At 35.2% G+C, this 21,392-nt stretch overlaps 1 protein-coding gene across 3 annotated transcripts in view; it reads left to right on the plus strand.

Annotated features, from left to right (window-relative positions):
- The window catches only part of LOC134792116 (uncharacterized), a 246,439-nt gene that overhangs the window by 49,148 nt on the left and 175,899 nt on the right, over positions 1 to 21,392 (plus strand). For 2 of the 3 annotated variants that reach the window (XM_063763309.1, XM_063763311.1), the window contains exons 2-3: positions 104 to 314; positions 5,741 to 5,773. In XM_063763309.1, the coding sequence (XP_063619379.1) occupies positions 219 to 314; positions 5,741 to 5,773 (129 nt within the window). In that variant the 5' untranslated portion in view covers positions 104 to 218. The remainder of the gene's footprint in view (positions 1 to 103; positions 315 to 5,740; positions 5,774 to 21,392) is intronic. The other variant, XM_063763310.1, reaches the window with a different exon arrangement.

The raw sequence follows: 21,392 nt of genomic DNA on the forward strand, positions 1-21,392 counted from the left end.
AGATGTCATCTAGATGTCCTAAATCCTGTAACCACCTACCAAATTATATATGTACCAATACTCAGTAAAATTATCTTTCATTATGTTTTATGTTTTGTTACAGATCATCAAAGTATGGAATCTGACATCACAAACTAAGCGACAAAATGCGCGCTCTGTACAAGGAAGGTTTTCATCAGCAGTGAAAAGGAATTTCGGGACAGCAATGGTTTAATAACATGACGGCGCGCGAGGTTGAGTTGACGGGCGGGGCGCCTTGGGGCTTCCGAATGCATGGGGGCGTTGATCAGAACCAGCCTTTGAGGATATCACGGGTAAGTCAGGCTTAATTATAATATAGTACCAATGTATTGTACAGTTGCATGAACACATTATTAATGGAATTCATTCACAAAGTGGTCATGCACTTTTGCAGCGCATACAGGGGCGTATTTTGAAATTTGGCGCCCCGGGCCAATACGTTTCGCCGCCGCAGAAGTCAAGGAAGAAAAACAAAATGCAATCCGCCAAGGGCGGCATATGCCGCCCCATGCCGCCCCCGGGGGTTGGCGCCCCGGGCCATGGCCCGAATGGCCCTAGGATAAATACGCCCCTGAGCGCATACCGTAGCAGTATTATTTTAACATAAAATAGCTCGGCTGATATAGCCGCGGGACCTGTCGAGCAAAATTTTATGCCAAAGTATATTTTCTAAGGAATCGAGGTACATAAAACGTTAAGCCCGCGCTATAGCCTGATCATCCGTCGCAAGATTCGCGCGGCGCGCCATAATTTATTTGTTTCCTTCTTTTCTGGATTTACACCCCCTCTGATGTCGTGGACGGTCTGGCAGACACGAATATGACGAAGCTGCGGCTCCTAGTTGACTACGGAACCCTAAAAGCCTAATATGATTTCTCATTACTCAATGAACGTCCTTTTGGGGCTTTGAGCTCCTTTGCCGTAAACGTAAAAAGCCTAACTGCACTGGTGACGTGCCAGAACTCATCTTCATTAACCCAATCAACCTGAATAGTATCATCATGGTACAGGTTCTATTCCCGATGGATTAGGAAAGTTAATTACTTAGAGCGTGCTCCGATCGCATACTGCTTTAAATTTTAAATGTCCACGTCCGTACATTTATTTGAGGCAATTTATATTAGCATTACAAACGTTTCTGTTACATATATTTGAAAATATTAATGTGCGGAATAAAAGGGTTAGGTATCTACATTAGGTGTTCATATGTGAAGGCTATTGAGAAAACTGAAATTACTCGTTCTATATCTAGAATTAGATTGTAGTATAAATCTAATACTTTAAACAATTTAAATTTTTGAAGTGAAAACTTCTTTAGCGGCGCTGTGCACTTTTTGTGATGGGGAAAAATGTTAAACTCGCGACAGGTCACGTGACCGACAGATTGAAAATTCGTAAGACGGACACGTGACCTGATCGAAAAACTGTTACAATGTCATTGAGTTTTCACTTCTGCCGGCACTCTCAGAGTACAACCCGTTGTTTTTTAGGGTTCCGTACCCAAAGGGTAAAACGGGACCCTATTACTAAGACTCCGCTGTCCGTCCGTCCGTCCGTCCGTCCGTCCGTCCGTCCGTCTGTCTGTCACCAGGCTGTATCTCACGAACCGTGATAGCTAGACAGTTGAAATTTTCACAGATGATGTATTTCTATTGCCGCTATAACAACAAATAACAGAATAAAATAAAGATTTAAGTGGGGCTCCCATACAACAAACGTGATTTTTGACCGAAGTTAAGCAACGTCGGGCGGGGTCAGTACTAGGGCTCCCGGTATCCGTGTTACACGCCGAAACGAATACCCGTGTTCTTAAGACCGGCGGTGCTAAGAACACGGTTTACACGGAACCGCCGGGATCCGGATACGTATCCAAGAACCGTTCCCAAGAAACGTTTCTCAGATACGTATCTCCGTTTACACGGGTACTTAAGACCGGCCCGAACGGATCCGAAACAGTTTGAGCCAATCAATGCTCTAGCTCTGGGTATGCAAGGTCTAGTATTGAATGTTGACTTCAGATGAACTCGTTTAGCGTACGAATTTTTTTTAAATTATTTATATCAGTTTAGTTATGTGTTAATATAACATATTTAACAACTATACAATACAGGGTCATTTTTGGACCGTTAGCCATATTGTGCGAGGTGATTAGGTAGGCCATACTGAACAACTTTTTGTATGGGACCAACTCCGAAATCACCAAAATTTTTTTGGCCGTTTCATACATTTTGGTCGAATGGATGTCGATGTCGACGTTTTCCATGGGAAGGCCAAATTTTTTTTGGGATTTCGAGGTTGGTCCCATAGAAAAAGTTGTTCAGTATGACCTACCTAATCACCTCGCACAATATGGCTAACGGTCCAAAAATGACTGTATATGAATGGAAGTAGGTGTCCCTATTCTATATAGTCTACTATTTTTAATTTTGAACTAACTCGTCCCTAGTTTAGAACCTTAATTAGGGTTCCGTACCCAAAGGGTAAAACGGGACCCTATTACTAAGACTCCGCTGTCCGTCCGTCCGTCCGTCCGTCTGTCACCAGGCTGTATCTCGTGATCTGTGATAGACAGCTGAAATTTTCACAGATGATGTATTTCCGTTGCCGCTATAACAACAAATACTAAAAACAGAATAAAATAAAGACTTAGGGTTCCCATACAACAAACGTGATTTTTGACCGAAGTTAAGCAACGTCGGGCGGGGTCAGTACTTGGATGGGTGACCGTTTTTATTGATAATGGTACGGAACCCTTCGTGTGCGAGTCCGACTCGCACTTGGCCAATTTTTTTTTACTATTATTGCTTTTAAGTTAATTTCATTACATATTACATTTCAATCAAAGAAACACATTTTATATATAATGGTGTAAGTTATATAGTTTCGCGAAGAATAGGTATGCAGACAAATACTACCTACTACTACTTTGTGGTTATTTGTTATTTTTATCAATTACCTAACTGTTAGATTAGTTACTAATCTACCAACGAAGCAAAAAAAGTACAGCGGCATTTGAAACGCAGGATTTCACGCGAGAACCATAAAAACCCATGCTACCTTGGTTACCTTGCAATTATATTGCTAAATACATTAAGATAGATCTCAAAATTGGTAATCATTCATGTTGACTGGAGTCACTTCACACTAGTGCTCAGGTAATAAATGCTGGCCGGTGGCGTTCCATTCATTAGAACGTGTTGTTTTCCAATACCCTTTTGTCTGATATCGCCGAAAACAAGAAGTCCCAAACCATTATCAGAACTGCCATAGCTAATTATAAGCTTTATGTCGGTGTAATAAGGAGAACCTGTCTACACATATATGAAATTGTAACAAATGCAGCGGCTAAAATTAAAGAAGCAAATGTATCTAAGCAAATGAACACGAAATAAATATGACTTTTAAGATATTGTGTTTAGGTAAGTAGGTATGACTCCAGTTCGCCACTTAGTCGGCCAATTCGTAAAATACAGTCTTTCCAAGTTACTTTAATTTAAAATCGTTTTGTTGTTTTGTTACTAAAATTGTAAATAATATTTATTAGTACAGTCTTAAAGTTCATTTTATATGATAATAAGATAATGAATTTAAGAAAAGTCTTACTTTTCATAAATTCATACTAAATTATATTAAAAGTTGTAAATACATTACTTATTGGCAGATACACATGATTACAGTGTAAACTCTTTATAACGTCACTCGTTTTAACGACAAACTTAAAATGTCGAAATTGCTTGACTTTGGTTGGTTTACCTTGTTTTCTATACAGTAATACACTCTATATAGCGTCACGCTCACTCTATTTAACGACAACAATACGGCATAATACATCATTAAGAAATACTTTCTAAGTTGCCGAAATTGATAAAAACTGCAGCTGTGTACGTTTTTTTGTTTGCTGTTTTGTTGTTTTATTATCTAGCACGTGTTTACTTCGACTGACGTACCGGAGATTCTAAGAAAATTTGTCTTTTGTTTTTGTATGATCAACTTGCACATGTTTACCTCGGGCACTAGACTTTTGACAAGATGTTACACGTTATAAATTAATAGGCGTTGTTATTTGTATGAAATGAATGTTCTTCTTGTGCAAAATGTGTCCTAAGTATATTATAAACAGATACATTAGAATATTTAGAATAGTAAGATGACCTTTTTATTTCACTCCATTTAACAACCGCTCTCTATACTTAACGTCGAAAAATCCGCAGTCCCTTCAGTGTCGTTAATGTCGTTATATGGAGTTACACTGTATTTATTAATTTTTACATGGTTTACTATAATATTACTAAGATGTCTGGCTTACGTAACTTAAAAAATAATTAGATTAAAAAATATACATTTCTTATTGACAGAATATATTCGTAAAAACTCACCCATACAATATACAGAATACAAATTATTAAAAATATAAGAACTGTTTAAAAATATGCAATTGGTAAGAATATTGTATACTTACCTACCACCACCTACCAGATCATGCATGGCCAGATTTTAACGTAAAGTCTTTATACTCTTTATTGCTTTTAATTTTTTTAAGCACTTTAATTTTATTGCTATCAAGTTATATTAATAAACCATAAAGTATTAGTATTTGAAGTCTTATATAAAATACTATTTTGATAAGTAGCATAGGTATTTCTAATTTTCTATTCGTATTGCAACATTGCAAGCAAAAACTACCTGCTCAGAAACCGTTTATTGAATTTCGACTCTATGAACCACGGAATAAGGTTAAATATGACGGAAACTCGTCATGAATCTTGCGTCTACTTGTTTCTAACTCTTGAGTACGCCGCGCCGGTTCGTTCCTTCGCTACTCTTCAAGGACGTGTCCGGAGCCACGGGTAAATAAGATCCGTTTCTCCGAATACCCGTTTATCCGTGGAGACGGATCTTAATTACACGTTTCTTAATTACACGTGCGGAACGGGCCAGAAAACCGTGTACGTGTTATTCGGAAACGGGTATTCGAAACGTGTAAACGAAACACGGACTCGACCGCGAGCCCTAGTCAGTACTTGGATGGGTGACCGTTTTTATAGATAATGGTACGGAACCCTTCGTTTGCGAGCCCGACTCGCACTTGGCCGGTTTTTTATTTCATATAACTACGGCCAACCGATTTTTTCCATTAGAATGCCTAAATTAAAAAGTTTTCAGTTTACTGATTTTACATATCTACGAATGTAGGTTTATATCTGTATGACCTGTAGAATAATAATTATTCTCCTCTCAGGCTCTCATCCTTAGAACCTATTTTGTACGCAAGAAGATCCAGAGTGTGATAAACCACGTTTTCGCTGCCTGACGAGTACCTACCTATTTATTGTATCGATAAAGAATCACTTAAATTGATAATCGAAGTAATTGATTGGTGTTTTAGAAACTTCATATAAGTACATATACGAGTATGACTATCGCTATATTAAGTCTAATAAGCATGTATTACTTGACGAATATAATTATAATTTTAGATGAACTCAATCGTCATAAGGATACCTAGAGTATCGAGTTCAGATATTTGCGAACACTTTACTTCGACATACAGTCTTGGTGGCTGTACTGTTTATTCCAAATAATTTTATTATTTGCTACCAATTGTAAGTAGGTATCTAATGTATGTTTACGTTACGTCGCAATACACATTTATTTTTCCATCAATCTCCTTGTGTTTTCCCTCGGTAATGAATTTTCTACATAATTTATTTTCTTCCAGAGCTTGAGCGATACTCCGCGGCGCACATTTGATGTGAGTAAGATCGTGACGACTGTTTATTCGGAAAACAATAATCAATCATTTCGGAATCAACCTGCTTTATTAAAATTAACATATTAACCGCGATGAGAATGAGAGAGGGAACTTTATTGCCTACTGAATTAACTGCTATCATTGTTATTGTCTATAATATAATAACATCTATTACGCTTTATTCATTCGATGTCGATTCTTTTTCTGGATTGTTTGTATTTAATTAGGTAACGCTTTTGTTTTCCGCCATTACACTTTTATAATGAAATTAATCATAACCAAAATTAAAATGAAAAGTTATAACTTTTGCTAAATGATTTTTGCTTATAACTGCTTGTATTAGGTAATACCTACCTATAATGACATTAAATTTAGATATTCCATTAACTACTGGATTAAGTGCCCATACAATTTCGTAACTGTTTGATTTGGTGGGTACCCAACCTAATCTATTTAGTTTATTTTATTTTATTTTTGGCTAAAAATGTGATTTGATGAATATTTATTACGAAACATTTTAGTCTGCTAAATGAGTAAATAGCTTTATTTTAATAAACAACGTATTGCACATTCTACAGGAATATCCATAAATCCTATAACTAAAACAAATTACGTTCATTCCGGCATGGTGTACACATTTTTATTACAAACTCCTTCATCTGCAATAAATAGCGAATACGAGAGAACAATGTTAATAAATCAAAACAAAATAAATACGAAAACACAAAACTGACGCCCAGAATAATCTGCTAGGCGGCGGTAGTTCGACAGGCAAAGTTTTCTTATAAAACTTAAGTATGCAGGTGCCATTTAAGAATTTTCTAAAGTGGCTCGGGGACGCTACTTTTAAATCGCTTAAATATTCCTTTTAAATGCAAAACTTAGTTAACGATTAAGTAATTCAATTAGTATAAAAACATCTGGCCCCGAAGGTTGCCTTAGTTGTAACAACGACTAATGACTAGGGCGGGACAATCGCTAGAAGTGTTTATTATACGTAACTAAGCAATTAAGCTTATTTGAGTTAATTGATGCTTGTTTATTTCATCAGTGGAGTCGGTTTTTACAAGCTATCCTTCAATAACATTGTTTGTTTTTGTTGGGTCATTACTCATTATTATGTTTAGACTGAAACTGTCTTCTGAACTACATTAAACCATTGGTTTTTTAAGGCAAGAGAGGTTGATCTTATTAATGGACCAGTGAGCTACAATAAATAGGTTCAATATTACATACTAAATGGATCGATTGTTGGTGGTGGAACGAGGGTTACTTTGATTCCTAAGTATCTACGGTAGGTATCATAATAAAAATCGTTTCTTAATAATATTTCGAACTCTAAGATTTTGACATGTATTATCTATCTTGTATATTATGGAAATACTATCACAAGTCACAACTTTTAAGTCAGTTAGAGGAAGAAGAAAACTACTGACATGTCCAATTCGTTTAGGTACACACAAATACCATCTGTGCGCTATATCTTTAACAAAGAAATAAATGTACTCGTATGAATGCTAGCCTTTTTCCTTGATTACCTAAATGTCTCTAAGACGTCCGAGCGCGGTTAATCTGTCCGATCAAAGCGGTTAATTTGGATTAAGGGCCTTTCCATCTACCTCACTCAGAAGTTGCTAGTACTAGTATAACTTGACTTCTCTTTCCGTAACTACTATTCGTTTTTGAATGGCACATTTATACTGAGTCGTCTAAAGAGAGGCTAGTATGAGAATACAGGATTCATATTCCCGTTGTTTCCACGAGTACGTTAAGTTTTTGTAAATTAAAATAGATGTCATATACCTACGAAAGAAAAAGTGACCAAAGCCTTCTGTGCCAAGGGCTGGAATCGAACCAACGTCCTCTGCATTCGAAGCAGATGCCTAGAAAGGCCTCCAGTGCTCCCAGCACTGGACATTTTTTCTTTCTTATTATATTTATGACATCTATTTCAGTGTATATTTATATATTATATACCTACTGCTTCTACTTGAGATAACGCAAATTAAAATATTTTCCTAATAGTAAATTTATTAAGTTATAATAATACGTATAGTTTATTTAAGTTTGAATTTTTCAAGTTCATATGTTTTGTTTAATATTCAAATGAGATTAAAAGGAGACAGTGACTAGGGTTGCCAGACATACTATAATATATAGTATTTTACTTTATTTGGCCTCCGTATACTTTAATAAATACGAAACACATAAAGTATGCTAAAATACTTTATTTTAAACTCTTATACTTGATTTTTTCTGCGTATACTTTATTTTTTGATCCTTTAAAAGTTTAAACCACCAAATACTATATATCTCAAAAATCTAGCAACCCTATCAGTGACCGTCAAACACGTTACCGACCTCCTCGTAAACCATCATACGAGGCGTTTAGAGAGCCAGGAGAAAACCTTACCCTAATTTGAGAATTTCTTGTTTTCATACATTCATTTTGGCCCAATATAAACATTTTATGTTTAGAGGAAAGTGCAGTGTCGTCGCATTTAGTTTTTTACCACCACACACTTCGCGTGACTTTGTGGATATCTATTGGTTGGTCTTCTCGCCCATTGTTGCAGTATGCGACTTCCGCGTACTGATATTTCTCGCATCGGAAAACTTCCCTCGCAACATACTTCGCGCTTAGCTAAATACTGGTGGTCGAGATTATGGGTTGACACTGACATCAGTATTGTGAAATTTCTATCGCTATTAATAGTTTCCTCGGAACATAGATCTTGCCTAGATACTGGTAGTTGTGATTTTGAGTCTTCATGTCTCGGTAAGCGGTTACAATGACAACAGTCCGATCTCCGCGAGGTCATAGCCGGGCATCATTACGTCGAGATTGCGGGTTGACAGTGCTTTCTCGTGTGACGGCGCGTTAACAATGCCAAGGATTCGTAAGACGGATCAAATGAGCTTCCGTAACGGATGAAATAAAATATATGGTAGCAATTATTTGGTATATCATTACTTGGACATCGCTTATGTCTCATGTGATGGCGCATTTTCTTATGTTGTCTTTTGTTGGCCAGATTTTTGTCATTATATTTATTAATCTTTGCTAATGTACGTACGTTGCCTCGTCCGTTAAAATCTGACTAAATGTATGTACAGTGTTCAAAACATTGACATACAAACATTTTAAGACATACATCCTTCGCTTCTCATATTTTTCTCTAAACTTTTATCAATCTTCTCGGCCATCAAAAACCAAATCTTCAGGAATTTACTACGTGTATAAATATCTGATACAAGATTAAGTGCGAAATACGGAATGCCTTTAAATAAATAGAATAAATTGGGCATGGGATTTCAGTAGATACGGGTTTATATCGTATAGGCAACCCACGTGCGTCGCGGAGTCACGCGGCAAACGTGTCCCGCCTGCTAATGCGTCCGAACATAACTAGACCAGATATACTTGACACCCAATACCTCACTACAACCCTCTTTTCACACCCTCTGCACTTTCACACGGGACGCCCGACAGGGAGCTACTAGCGATGGTCGTGTAACGCTGCCTATGCCCATACAATGCGACAATATATTCCCTATCCTATCACACATAGGCAGTATTACATTAGCACGCAGAGTTTCCAAGTAAGCAAATATTATGGTCGCGTAATCACCTCTTCAATCGTGACATTTTTAGCAATATAAATTCAATAAAGATCTCTATATTTATAATTGTTTCTATTATCATATTTTTGCAAAGACACCGGTCGTCATCTTGGTCGTCCAAATTTGCAGTGCAGTATCACATCTCGAAAAATAGAATTTAAGATTATGTATAAGTACCTGAACTAATTAAGATTTATAAGCAATCATGAAAAGTATTTATAAACATTTTAACGCCCATAACATGATCCCATATGTAACTTACAAACATCCTGTCAGGACATTGCCTGTCTGTGCGCTATTCGTATTTTTCGAAAAGCGCACTTCAAGGCGTGGCTCACCTACTACAATAATTTTGATTAATTATCTTTTGAGAGTTTCGTCTAATTGCACTAATTTCTCAACCATACATATACTTACTTAGTTTACTTAAATAAGGTCAGCCAGGGCAATTGCAGCTATGGGGCAAACGCAATTACTCTAACATACAACATACAAGAATCGAGTCTAGTGCTATAGTTCGTTTTTTTAGCATTAGAAAGAACTTGAAAGAAGGTAAGCGATCTTGACACGTCTTTTAATTGAAAAACGCTTTTTAAAAATCAGTAACTATTACTTATGAAAGCAGAAGAATATAAATGATCGTATTAGATTCATTATTGTTACATATTTGCCGTAACTTATTTTTAAAATGTGTTTTTCAATTAAAAGACACATCAAGATTGTTTACCTTATTTCTAATGCTAAAAAAACCGGCCAAGTGCGAGTCGGACTCGCACACACACGAAGGGTTCCGTACCATTATCTATAAAAACGGTCTCCCATCCAAGTACTGACCCCGTCCGACGTTGCTTAACTTCGGTCAAAAATCACGTTTGTTGTATGTGGGGCTCCCACTTAAATCTTAATTTTATTCTGTTTTTAGTATTTGTTGTTATAGCGGCAACAGAAATACATCACCTGTGAAAATTTCAGCAGTCTAGCTATCACAGATCACGAGATACAGCCTGGTGACGGACGGACGGACGGACAGCGGGGTCTTAGTAATAGGGTCCCGTTTTGCCCTTTGGGTACGGAACCCAAAAAAATGAACTATAGAGCCACATATTTAACCATTGGTGAATCTTTTTATGACTGGCGAAAGTGTGGCATGAAAGTAACTCTATCTCTAGACTCACTTCTTGTACTTTTAGAGTACCTACTTGCATTTGTGTCATAGTTGCAATTGTCCTGGCTGACCTTACATAAAACATGGATCACTCAGAAACTTAAAATACGCTAACGCGTGACGCAACGTTTTCACAGTCACTGCGTCAAGTTTCGGTGTGGTCGAGTCGAGCCTTTATTGATTGAATTAACGGCAAACTTTCCTTTGGTAGCAAAACAGTTTGCAAACTTTCATTTAAAAATATTATTTTAACAACAACTTATTTAAGTTATTTAACTTCAAAGGCACCGGAATGCGGGGAATGGCGCAGACGAGCCTCTGATCTAGTTTTGAGTTAAAGCAAGTGACAATGGCGGAAACTTGCGCATTTCATTACTTATAACTGTTCGTAGTGCTCCGAGGAATTAGCTAGCATTTTATCCAGTTAGCTAACGGCTTAATTATGATTGCTACTTCAATTTTCCGAGATTTAATGGATCTTTGGAAAATAACGAGACCGTCTAGAATTGTATTAAGTTGGAGAGTAAGTTTTAACCTGATAAAATTAGTATTCATTAGATACTACAACAGTTTAATGGGTCATTTTATTTGAAGTTGTATAGGTACCATCTTTAAACAGACTAACTAACTAACTAACTAACCTAACTATTTTGGCTCAGCGATCCAAAGAGAATCTTGGCCTCCGAAACGAGAGCGTGCCACCTGTCCCGATCCCGCACAACTTCCTGCCAGTTACTGACGCGAAGCTGAAGCAGATCCGCCGCCACACTGTCTTCCAAGCGATACCTGGGCCGACCCACCGGACGGCTACCAGTCGGTCGTCCCAAGAACGCCAACACAGCTCTAAAAAAAATGACATTCATGTCTTCTTTTTGGTGTCCCCACTAAAATCTTAATTTAAAAACGTATTTTTCCCATTACATCAATTTCTTGTCAACTTGGAATTCGTTAAAAATTCCCATTTTGCGGGACCAAGAAGTGACATGGTTAAGCTCTTTGTTGGAGAACTTACTTACACTTGGGACAATTGCACTTGCACAATTTGAATTTCCTTTACCGCGAAAGCCTTTCTTTTCCATATTCAACGGCTGGGAGCTCCGATGTGCTGGAGGACGATTTAAAACATTTTCTAAAGCCTTAAAGATAAGTATGCAGACGGTTTTCTCGTTAATGACTTTCAAAACTAAATTAGCACGGTAGATAGACTACAGATAGGTCCCGAACGCCCCTCAGGGCTTGTTTAAGCTAAATCAAATCAAATCAAATCAAAAATATTTATTTGCATAAATAAGGGTACAATGGGTGGTATACAAAGTTTTCAGTCTCATTCCTTATTTTACCATAATATGGCGTACAAATATTCAATACGTTACCCATAGAGCTATATTCTGGCTATATTTACATACATGCATTCTTATAATCTAAGTATATGGCACAATTTTACACAAAGTCAAAAAAATAATAATTTAAAATTAAATTGATAATTAATGTCTTACTTGGTAAAATGTCTAATAAATATAAAATAAATAATTTCATAATCAATAAATACTTTATCATGCTTACAAATTACAATTTTTCAAAAACTCATCGAGTGAATAATAGCAATTTTCAATTAAATGTGTATATAATTTTTAACAGTTTATTATAAATTCAAGTCATAAAAGGCTTACAATAATCTCGACAATTTTCTGATCGACTTTTAAAATCTCCAAAGTTACTTCTACAATTTTTTGTTTTGAAGAAAAGCTAAAGTATCATCTTTAATTTTTTTTAGCGAGAACATCTGTTCTAATTTCTGTATCTGACAGGAGCAGGGATAATTTTTTATAACAGTTTCTTTAGGAGTATTCTGCTCTTAAATAAATTGCCAGTTTTTTACTTTTTACCTATCGAAATTTTCCCAAGGACGTGTGGAAGTATCAGAATCTCACAGGATCAGATTCTGCGATTACAAGTTCATTGGTCTAGGTACTATGTCTCCTGGACAACACAAGCTCACGGAAACCACCGGTGGTGTCATTTTGATCGCTTATCGGATACTGGCGAGTTTACCTGTGGGAGTACCAATATAAGAGCTCTTTCCGATTATGCATATTTGCTACAGATCACGAGGTCTTCTTATTCTGGTTTGCACAAAAACTTGTGCAATGACAATACACGATTCCTCACTCAGCTTAGTGGAGATTAATATTCGACGTGAGTACTAGCCCCCGACATAACAATGGGTGTGTGTCGTCACGAGGCGCATGCATTTTCGAATAATGCCCATACGATGATTCGATAAAATTGCCTATAACACACCTTGAAAGCTCAGTAGCGCTTCGAGCTTTCTTACGACCAGTGATTTGTGTTTTTTGTAAAACGTTGTGACAATCGCGTGTTTCCCTTAATTATGCCATCAGAGTTAAGTCATTAAGTAGTTAACTTTTTTGCTGTGTAATTTGTGTGTCGTTAGTCTCCGGATCTGTTTTGTTTATATTGAATTAAAGTCATACTGTGAGTTGCATTTGTGATTCGACCAAACAAAATAATGACATGACAATTTAGAATATGTAACAGCTAATTGTAATAAAACCTTGAATCGGAAATTTTTGTGTAAATTTCTAGATGCCTCGGTGAAAATGCTGCCTTAATATAGCTTTATATTTATCGGAACTATGTTGATCGTGCCGGCGCGCTCAGCGATCTAAAAGATTAAAAGACCTACCTCAACGGTTTAATTGTGCTCATGTTAAAGCACATTGTGGTGTGCTAAGTGTGAACCGGTGTGGGTCGGGGTGGCCACAGGCAGGAAGTGGGCGGAATCCTTTCCGGAAGGGAACATGCTGAAGTTTTGCTCTCCGGCGGCTCGGCGGCGGGAACCCAACGCGGTTTGTAAACGTCATACACATTTGCTTATGAAAGTGGGAAAATGTTTCGTAAATTATACTTGAGATAAAAATAAATTCACTCCGAGTGTCCGATACGAGGCACGAACGTGATCAAAGTGAATTCAAATATCGCACCGTTACTCGCATACAAATGCCGGATGTTTTTTCGCTTTAAGCCAAACAAAATACCTATCCACGGTAAAACGTATCGCTGGGATTAGCTGGTGTTTGGAAAAAAAATATTGTTATTAGTATTTTATAAAACCAATTGATGATACAATTTTGTTAAACAAAGGTGTTTCAAAGATTTATCATATGCAAATGTCACATATTATATTGAATTATTGTACCTACGGATTATTTAATATTTATTCGATAAAGTTGGAGTAAAATAGTTGAACATTTAAGATATAATTACATTATGTTACTTAATCTGTCTTCTATTCTACCATACCATATGGTAACCGTACTGAAATCTTCCTTATTACCTTATTAATATGTATAATTTAAGAAATGTTGGTAAAGAACCTTTTTCCAATGAAAGGGGCTGCCCGAGCCCGACCTTACAACCTGAAAAAGGAATATTATTGTAATTAAGTTTCTGGAGTTTGTCAATTTGTTATTTACGGCGTATAGGTACTTAGGCCCGGTTGCACCAACCACATTTAACACACCGATTAACTTCAAACAACAGTACCGTAAAACGGGGTAAATAGGTCCAATATTCACATTCAACTGGAATTTTAACCATCTTCCGTAAGTCATAGAGTATTTTATAGTACTACATAAACATGTATGGTAAGCTCTTTTAGATGCTGAGTAGCCTTAAATTCCCGACTTATTGCCATATTTTGATATATTTTACAAAAACCCTATCGGATTCCAATTTACCCCTGACGGGGTAAATAGGTTCGAAAGTGAGGTTAATTGGAATTTTCACTAGGGTTGTCACTCAATCTATTCAAAGCTAGATAGGTACCTACCATCATCATCATCATCAGATACCTTCAAAACTAGTCTTGGAAAATCTTTACAATAGGCACTAAATTAAAAATGCTTTGTGAGATCATATTTTTATCAAATATTTATTAAGAAGTATTACTTATGGTACCTATTTTTTTATTCAAATGTTGGATACCTAATAAGCTAAACATTTTTTTAAGTAATTATGTATCTAATTACAAGTAATTATGTATATAATTAACTAAACATTTTTTAAGTAATTATATACATAGTTACTTTAAAAAAATGTTTAGCTTAATAGGTATCAAACATTTGAATAAAAAACAGGTACCTACCTAATCTGGTAGATAACATTAAACAAAAACAAAACTTAAAAAAATCTTCTTATATAAATCAATGGCAAAATAGCTTAACTTACTTCCTATATTTTTGGACGGTAGAGATGAAAATATCTTCATATAATATTTTCAAATTCTTTCGTGTCTTTTAAAACACAGTCTTCTTTCTCTCTTTGGATTAAGTAAATAATACCTACGAGTACCTATATACTAATATTAAACGTTTCTGATATAAAATCACATAACTTAAAAAAGTCTTCAATTTAACGAATTTTTTACTCCCTGTAACTTGTAGAAATAAAATTATTCTTCCTCTAAAATTTTTAAGATTTCTTCGGTGTCTTTGTAGCAATTCAGAATTCTACCTCTCTTGGGACGGGTAGAGATACTTCTTTTGTGTATGTTGGTATTACTATCTTTCTTCTTCAAAGGCAATGGTAATTTAAGTTTTACATCTGATATTATTTTAATTTCTGACTTCTGTATGTTATTTGATTGGCGATTTTCATTTTCTTTCTTATAGTCTTGCTTATTTTCTTTTTCGCATTTTTGGTCTTGATCATCAGTTCTCACAATAACTTCTTGACAGTCAAGATTGTCAGCAAAAACAATTGGCATATCTTCAATGCAAAACTCAAAAGGTTCCGGATTCACTATTACATCAACTTTGTTTAATCCCACGGGAACATCAATTATATTAAAGTCATTTACTGCTTCACTTTGACCGCATATTTTTGTTTCGGAATCATCATTTTTAACGTCATCTTCCTTCTGCACTTTGTTACTTTTAGGTTTTGTTTTTTTGCCGATACCTTTTTCTTTTAAAGGCGTAAGTTTTGAAGTTGATTTATTTGTTTGCTTTAGTGTCCTTTTCCTTTTTTGGTTTACAGGTTGCTGGTCTTCATTCGAAAGGTTCAAATCAGAAGGTTCCGGAGTCACTACATAAAATTCATTTAATCCCAAAGGCACATCATTTATATCACAGGCATTTACTGCTTCACTTTGACTGCAATTTCTTGTTTCGGAATAGTTATTTTTAACGTCATCTTCCTTGTGCATTATGTTATTTTTAGGTTTTGTTTTTTTGCCGATACCTTTTCCTTTTAAAGATGAAGTTGTTTCATTTGTTTGCTTTAGCGTTCTTTTCTTTTTTGGGTTTACAGGTTCCTGCTCTTCTATTTCTTCAAAACTTACACTTCTTCCGGATACTACCTCTAGCTTTCTCTTCTTGATAGGTTCTCTTATATTTATGGATCCATAACGCATATCTTTTAGCAATGTCACAAAACTATTATCCACAGCTGCTTTTTTCGCTTCTTCATTACCTTCCTGCAAAGGAAGTCTGGCTAAAACTTGATTGCAATCCAATGGGACAATGCCACATTTTCTAAATCCGGCTTTAATATTTTTTTCAGCATTTGCCTTTAGTTCATCCATTAACAATTTTAGCAACGATGGGAAACAACCCTTCGGGACACAAGCTTGCATTCTTCCTCCTTCGCTTTTCTTCCATTTGTCCAATAGGCACCGCCAAATCATCTTCATGGGTCTAAATACTGCCACGTCTAAGGGCTGAGTAAGGTGCGTCGAGTTTGCGGGCAGAAAAATAAAATGGATGTTCTTTTCTTGGCACAATTTGATAATATCAATTGACAAATGTGACGATAAATTATCACCTATTAAAATTTTTTTACCATCTTTTCCTTCCAGAAAAGGTATTACTATTGTCTTTACCCAATCCTCAAATATGTTGCCATCAAACCAGCCAGATGAGGACCTGTTATACCTCACATTTTCCGGCCCTCTCGTTGTCCACGAATCGTATAAATGAAGTGCCTTGTAAACGACATAAGGCGGCAGGAAATTACCATCTGCTGTGGCTGCCATCATTACAGATGTTGAACCTTTAGAATGATTGACAATACGTTCAGGATACTTGCAGCCTCGCCTTACTATTACCTTCTTGCGGCCGGGATCATCCGTTAGATTGGTTTCGTCGTAGTTAATTATATTTGCGATTGGGACGTTCTCTAAAGACTTTTCCAATTCGCCAAAATATGTCTTTATCGTGTCTGAAGAGATTGCCGCCCTTGATCGTTTAATGTTCTGACATATTCTTTGAGATATTTTATCTGCATGTCTCTTCAAAAATGCGTTAGCATAGTCTTTGCCAGGGAAGTTATTTTTGAATAATTTGTGCTTGATATTCAATGAGTCTAGGTACATTTTTATTATATGCCTGAGATCTGTTGTATCTAGCGGGTAGCCCCAGTCGCCGCAGACATTTAAATTTTCTACTATATATAGCTCTTCTTCTTCGGATAGTGCCGTTGGCCTACCATGTGGTTTCATTTCACGGTTTTTATGGCGGCATAGTACTGATTTTGATATGTTGTATTTTTCAGCTACATATTTTAAGCTTATATTGGTAGATGCTATCTCATCGAGAGCTTGTTTTATTAGTAGATTATCATATTTTTTATAACGCTTGGCTCCTGGCTTGGGTACGTAGTTGCGAGGCATCCTGAAAAACATTAAAACATTAACTGATTTCATAAATAAATGTTAACATCGCGTGTTAAAGAAAAAATCTAGGAATGTATCTAGGTAGGGGCACAGTAGTAGGTAGGTACCTACCTAGGTATTATATGTCTAATGCAATGTTCACTGTTATATACCGGGTGTTTCCTGTAATAGGAGCAATAAATCAAAACGTAGATTCTACTCCTCAAACCAGACAACGTTTGTTCAGCGACTTTTAAAAATAACTTATGGTTTGATACGTATCCAAGCCAGGAGCCAAGCGTTATAAAAAAATGATAATCTACCTACTAATAAAACAAGCTCTGGATAAGATAGCATCTACCAATATAAGCTTAAAATATGTAGCTGAAAAATACAACATATCAAAATCAGTACTATGCCGCCATAAAAACCGTGAAATGAAACTACATGGTAGGCCAACGGCACTATCCGAAGAAGAAGAGCTATATATAGTAGAAAACATCGGTGTCTTTGAGAAAGTTACTTGATTTAAGCTCAGGAATGCACCCTTGAAATTAACGGAAATCAAAAAAAACACGGTGTATAACAGCAAACATTGCATTAGACATATAATACCTAGGTCTCTAGGTAGGGGCACAGTAGTAGGTAGGTACCTACCTAGTAGGTACCTAAATAAAATTTCCTTAAATTTACTAAGATTTTAATTTTTGACAACCCTATTAGGCAATGCCAATTTTCCCCATTAACAAACCAAATAACCCCCACGTTGTTCCAATTAGACCTGTTGACGTGCCAATTTCCCCCTTCACCGTTCCTATTATCTCAAAAATAACCTAAAAACGAGTGGTTATCGAAAAACTAAGATTTATAATGAAATATTACAATTATTTACTTACTTTTTGATTTATATAAACCACAATACACTATTATGATCGATATTACACAAATTTCAACACTTTTCACAATATTACTTACCGTAAAACGGGGTAAATAGGTCCAATATTCACATTCAACTGGAATTTTAACCATCTTCCGTAAGTCATAGAGTATTTTATAGTACTACATAAACATGTATGGTAAGCTCTTTTAGATGCTGAGTAGCCTTAAATTCCCGACTTATTGCCATATTTTGATATATTTTACAAAAACCCTATCGGATTCCAATTTACCCCTGACGGGGTAAATAGGTTCGAAAGTGAGGTTAATTGGAATTTTCACTAGGGTTGTCACTCAATCTATTCAAAGCTAGATAGGTACCTACCATCATCATCATCATCAGATACCTTCAAAACTAGTCTTGGAAAATCTTTACAATAGGCACTAAATTAAAAATGCTTTGTGAGATCATATGTGACGTTCCACGGGAAAAGGTACCTTATGAGGGTTTCTAGTTTCGGAGATATTAAATGTTTTGTAAAGAGGTGAAAAAATGCTCAATTTTTTTTTATTGTGTGATCTGAAACCTTAATGCCTAACGTTTGTTTACCTGTTTTTATTTTTGTTATAAGTTAGTTATAAGCCTAGTAATGTCGTCTCAGAGTTTAGTAGAAAAGGTACCTTATGGAAAAAAGATTGAAAATTCCCAAAAAAACTAGTCAATACGGGAAAAGAAGTTTGGTAGAGAACTGTATTAGCATTCTGCAAAACTAATTTGATAATTTCAGTTCTGGTTGGGGCGCCTCGCAAATATTATAACCGTACATAGACCGACATCACAAATCCAAGTAGACTGCTATTATACCAAAGTTACTCTCGTCAAGTCTTTCTTAACTAGAATAATCTTCATTTGGTTTGGTCGCATGCAGTAAATCAGCCATTGGTTTGCTGAAAAATGCCAATACCCGACGCATTACCTTATGGAATATCTGAGGTCATTGAATCTCAATGCCGCTTATCTTCAATAGCAACCGAAATATATTATTGATAAGAAATAGACGATTTATACCATCTTAACCCCAAAATATTATTAGTTTATCCTAACTGTTCCATCATCATCATGCCTCATCATGTAACTTGACCACAAGGTACCTTTTCATTACATACAAATTATTGGTCTTTTTTAAGATTATTATGACGAAGAACTAATTAAATTGGGGGCAGTTTAATGTAAATTAATATTTTCTATTCATAAAAGCTAAACTATAATATGATTGATATTTTGTAGTGATGTATTATTAGATTTATTTCCATAAGGTACCTTTTCGTAAATGTATGGAGCAAATACTGTTATTGTTATGTAAGTTTAAAGTGGCATAAGGGGTTAAATATAGTATTTAGTTGGGGTTTTAGTATTTATTTCATTTGAATAACAGAATTTCTTTCATATGTGCTCAGAAAAATTGATTGTGTGTCACATTAAAAGTAAAAATATTCAATTTTGTGATTTTATATGAAAAAGTCAGAAAATACATTTTCACCTCTAAATCGGTATTGTTTTTTGCTTAAACTGTCTGTCAGTGTCGTTTTCTAATAGATAAAATTTAAATCTTGAGAGCTCATTGCAATCAATCGTGAAAATGAAATAAAACTTTATTTTCAAGAGATTGGTTAGTATACACATAAATCAGTCGATATCAAAAGTTTCTATTTGCATTACAGAACAAGTCGCAATATTTTTTTAATCTCAGATATATAAGGCATTATTATTTGTAGTCAACTATGTAACTTACTTCAGGAACATAGTTTTTTAGGCGGCTAAACTTAAAACTTCTCTATCGTAAAGTTGCTCATTTCACAACATTATTTTCAAAAAATCATATCTCTGTAACTACGCAACCTAGAAGGTTGATCTTTTGTGTTATCGATAGCTTATTTATTGTAGATTACTGGGGTATGCATAACTCCATACCCGCCATAAGGTACCTTTGACCGTGGGACGTCACATATTTTTATCAAATATTTATTAAGAAGTATTACTTATGGTACCTATTTTTTTATTCAAATGTTGGATACCTAATAAGCTAAACATTTTTTTAAGTAATTATGTATCTAATTACAAGTAATTATGTATATAATTAACTAAACATTTTTTAAGTAATTATATACATAGTTACTTTAAAAAAATGTTTAGCTTAATAGGTATCAAACATTTGAATAAAAAACAGGTACCTACCTAATCTGGTAGATAACATTAAACAAAAACAAAACTTAAAAAAATCTTCTTATATAAATCAATGGCAAAATAGCTTAACTTACTTCCTATATTTTTGGACGGTAGAGATGAAAATATCTTCATATAATATTTTCAAATTCTTTCGTGTCTTTTAAAACACAGTCTTCTTTCTCTCTTTGGATTAAGTAAATAATACCTACGAGTACCTATATACTAATATTAAACGTTTCTGATATAAAATCACATAACTTAAAAAAGTCTTCAATTTAACGAATTTTTTACTCCCTGTAACTTGTAGAAATAAAATTATTCTTCCTCTAAAATTTTTAAGATTTCTTCGGTGTCTTTGTAGCAATTCAGAATTCTACCTCTCTTGGGACGGGTAGAGATACTTCTTTTGTGTATGTTGGTATTACTATCTTTCTTCTTCAAAGGCAATGGTAATTTAAGTTTTACATCTGATATTATTTTAATTTCTGACTTCTGTATGTTATTTGATTGGCGATTTTCATTTTCTTTCTTATAGTCTTGCTTATTTTCTTTTTCGCATTTTTGGTCTTGATCATCAGTTCTCACAATAACTTCTTGACAGTCAAGATTGTCAGCAAAAACAATTGGCATATCTTCAATGCAAAACTCAAAAGGTTCCGGATTCACTATTACATCAACTTTGTTTAATCCCACGGGAACATCAATTATATTAAAGTCATTTACTGCTTCACTTTGACCGCATATTTTTGTTTCGGAATCATCATTTTTAACGTCATCTTCCTTCTGCACTTTGTTACTTTTAGGTTTTGTTTTTTTGCCGATACCTTTTTCTTTTAAAGGCGTAAGTTTTGAAGTTGATTTATTTGTTTGCTTTAGTGTCCTTTTCCTTTTTTGGTTTACAGGTTGCTGGTCTTCATTCGAAAGGTTCAAATCAGAAGGTTCCGGAGTCACTACATAAAATTCATTTAATCCCAAAGGCACATCATTTATATCACAGGCATTTACTGCTTCACTTTGACTGCAATTTCTTGTTTCGGAATAGTTATTTTTA

Source organism: Cydia splendana, chromosome 7, assembly GCF_910591565.1.
Source record: "Cydia splendana chromosome 7, ilCydSple1.2, whole genome shotgun sequence".
In the NCBI taxonomy this organism is placed as follows: domain Eukaryota; kingdom Metazoa; phylum Arthropoda; class Insecta; order Lepidoptera; family Tortricidae; genus Cydia; species Cydia splendana.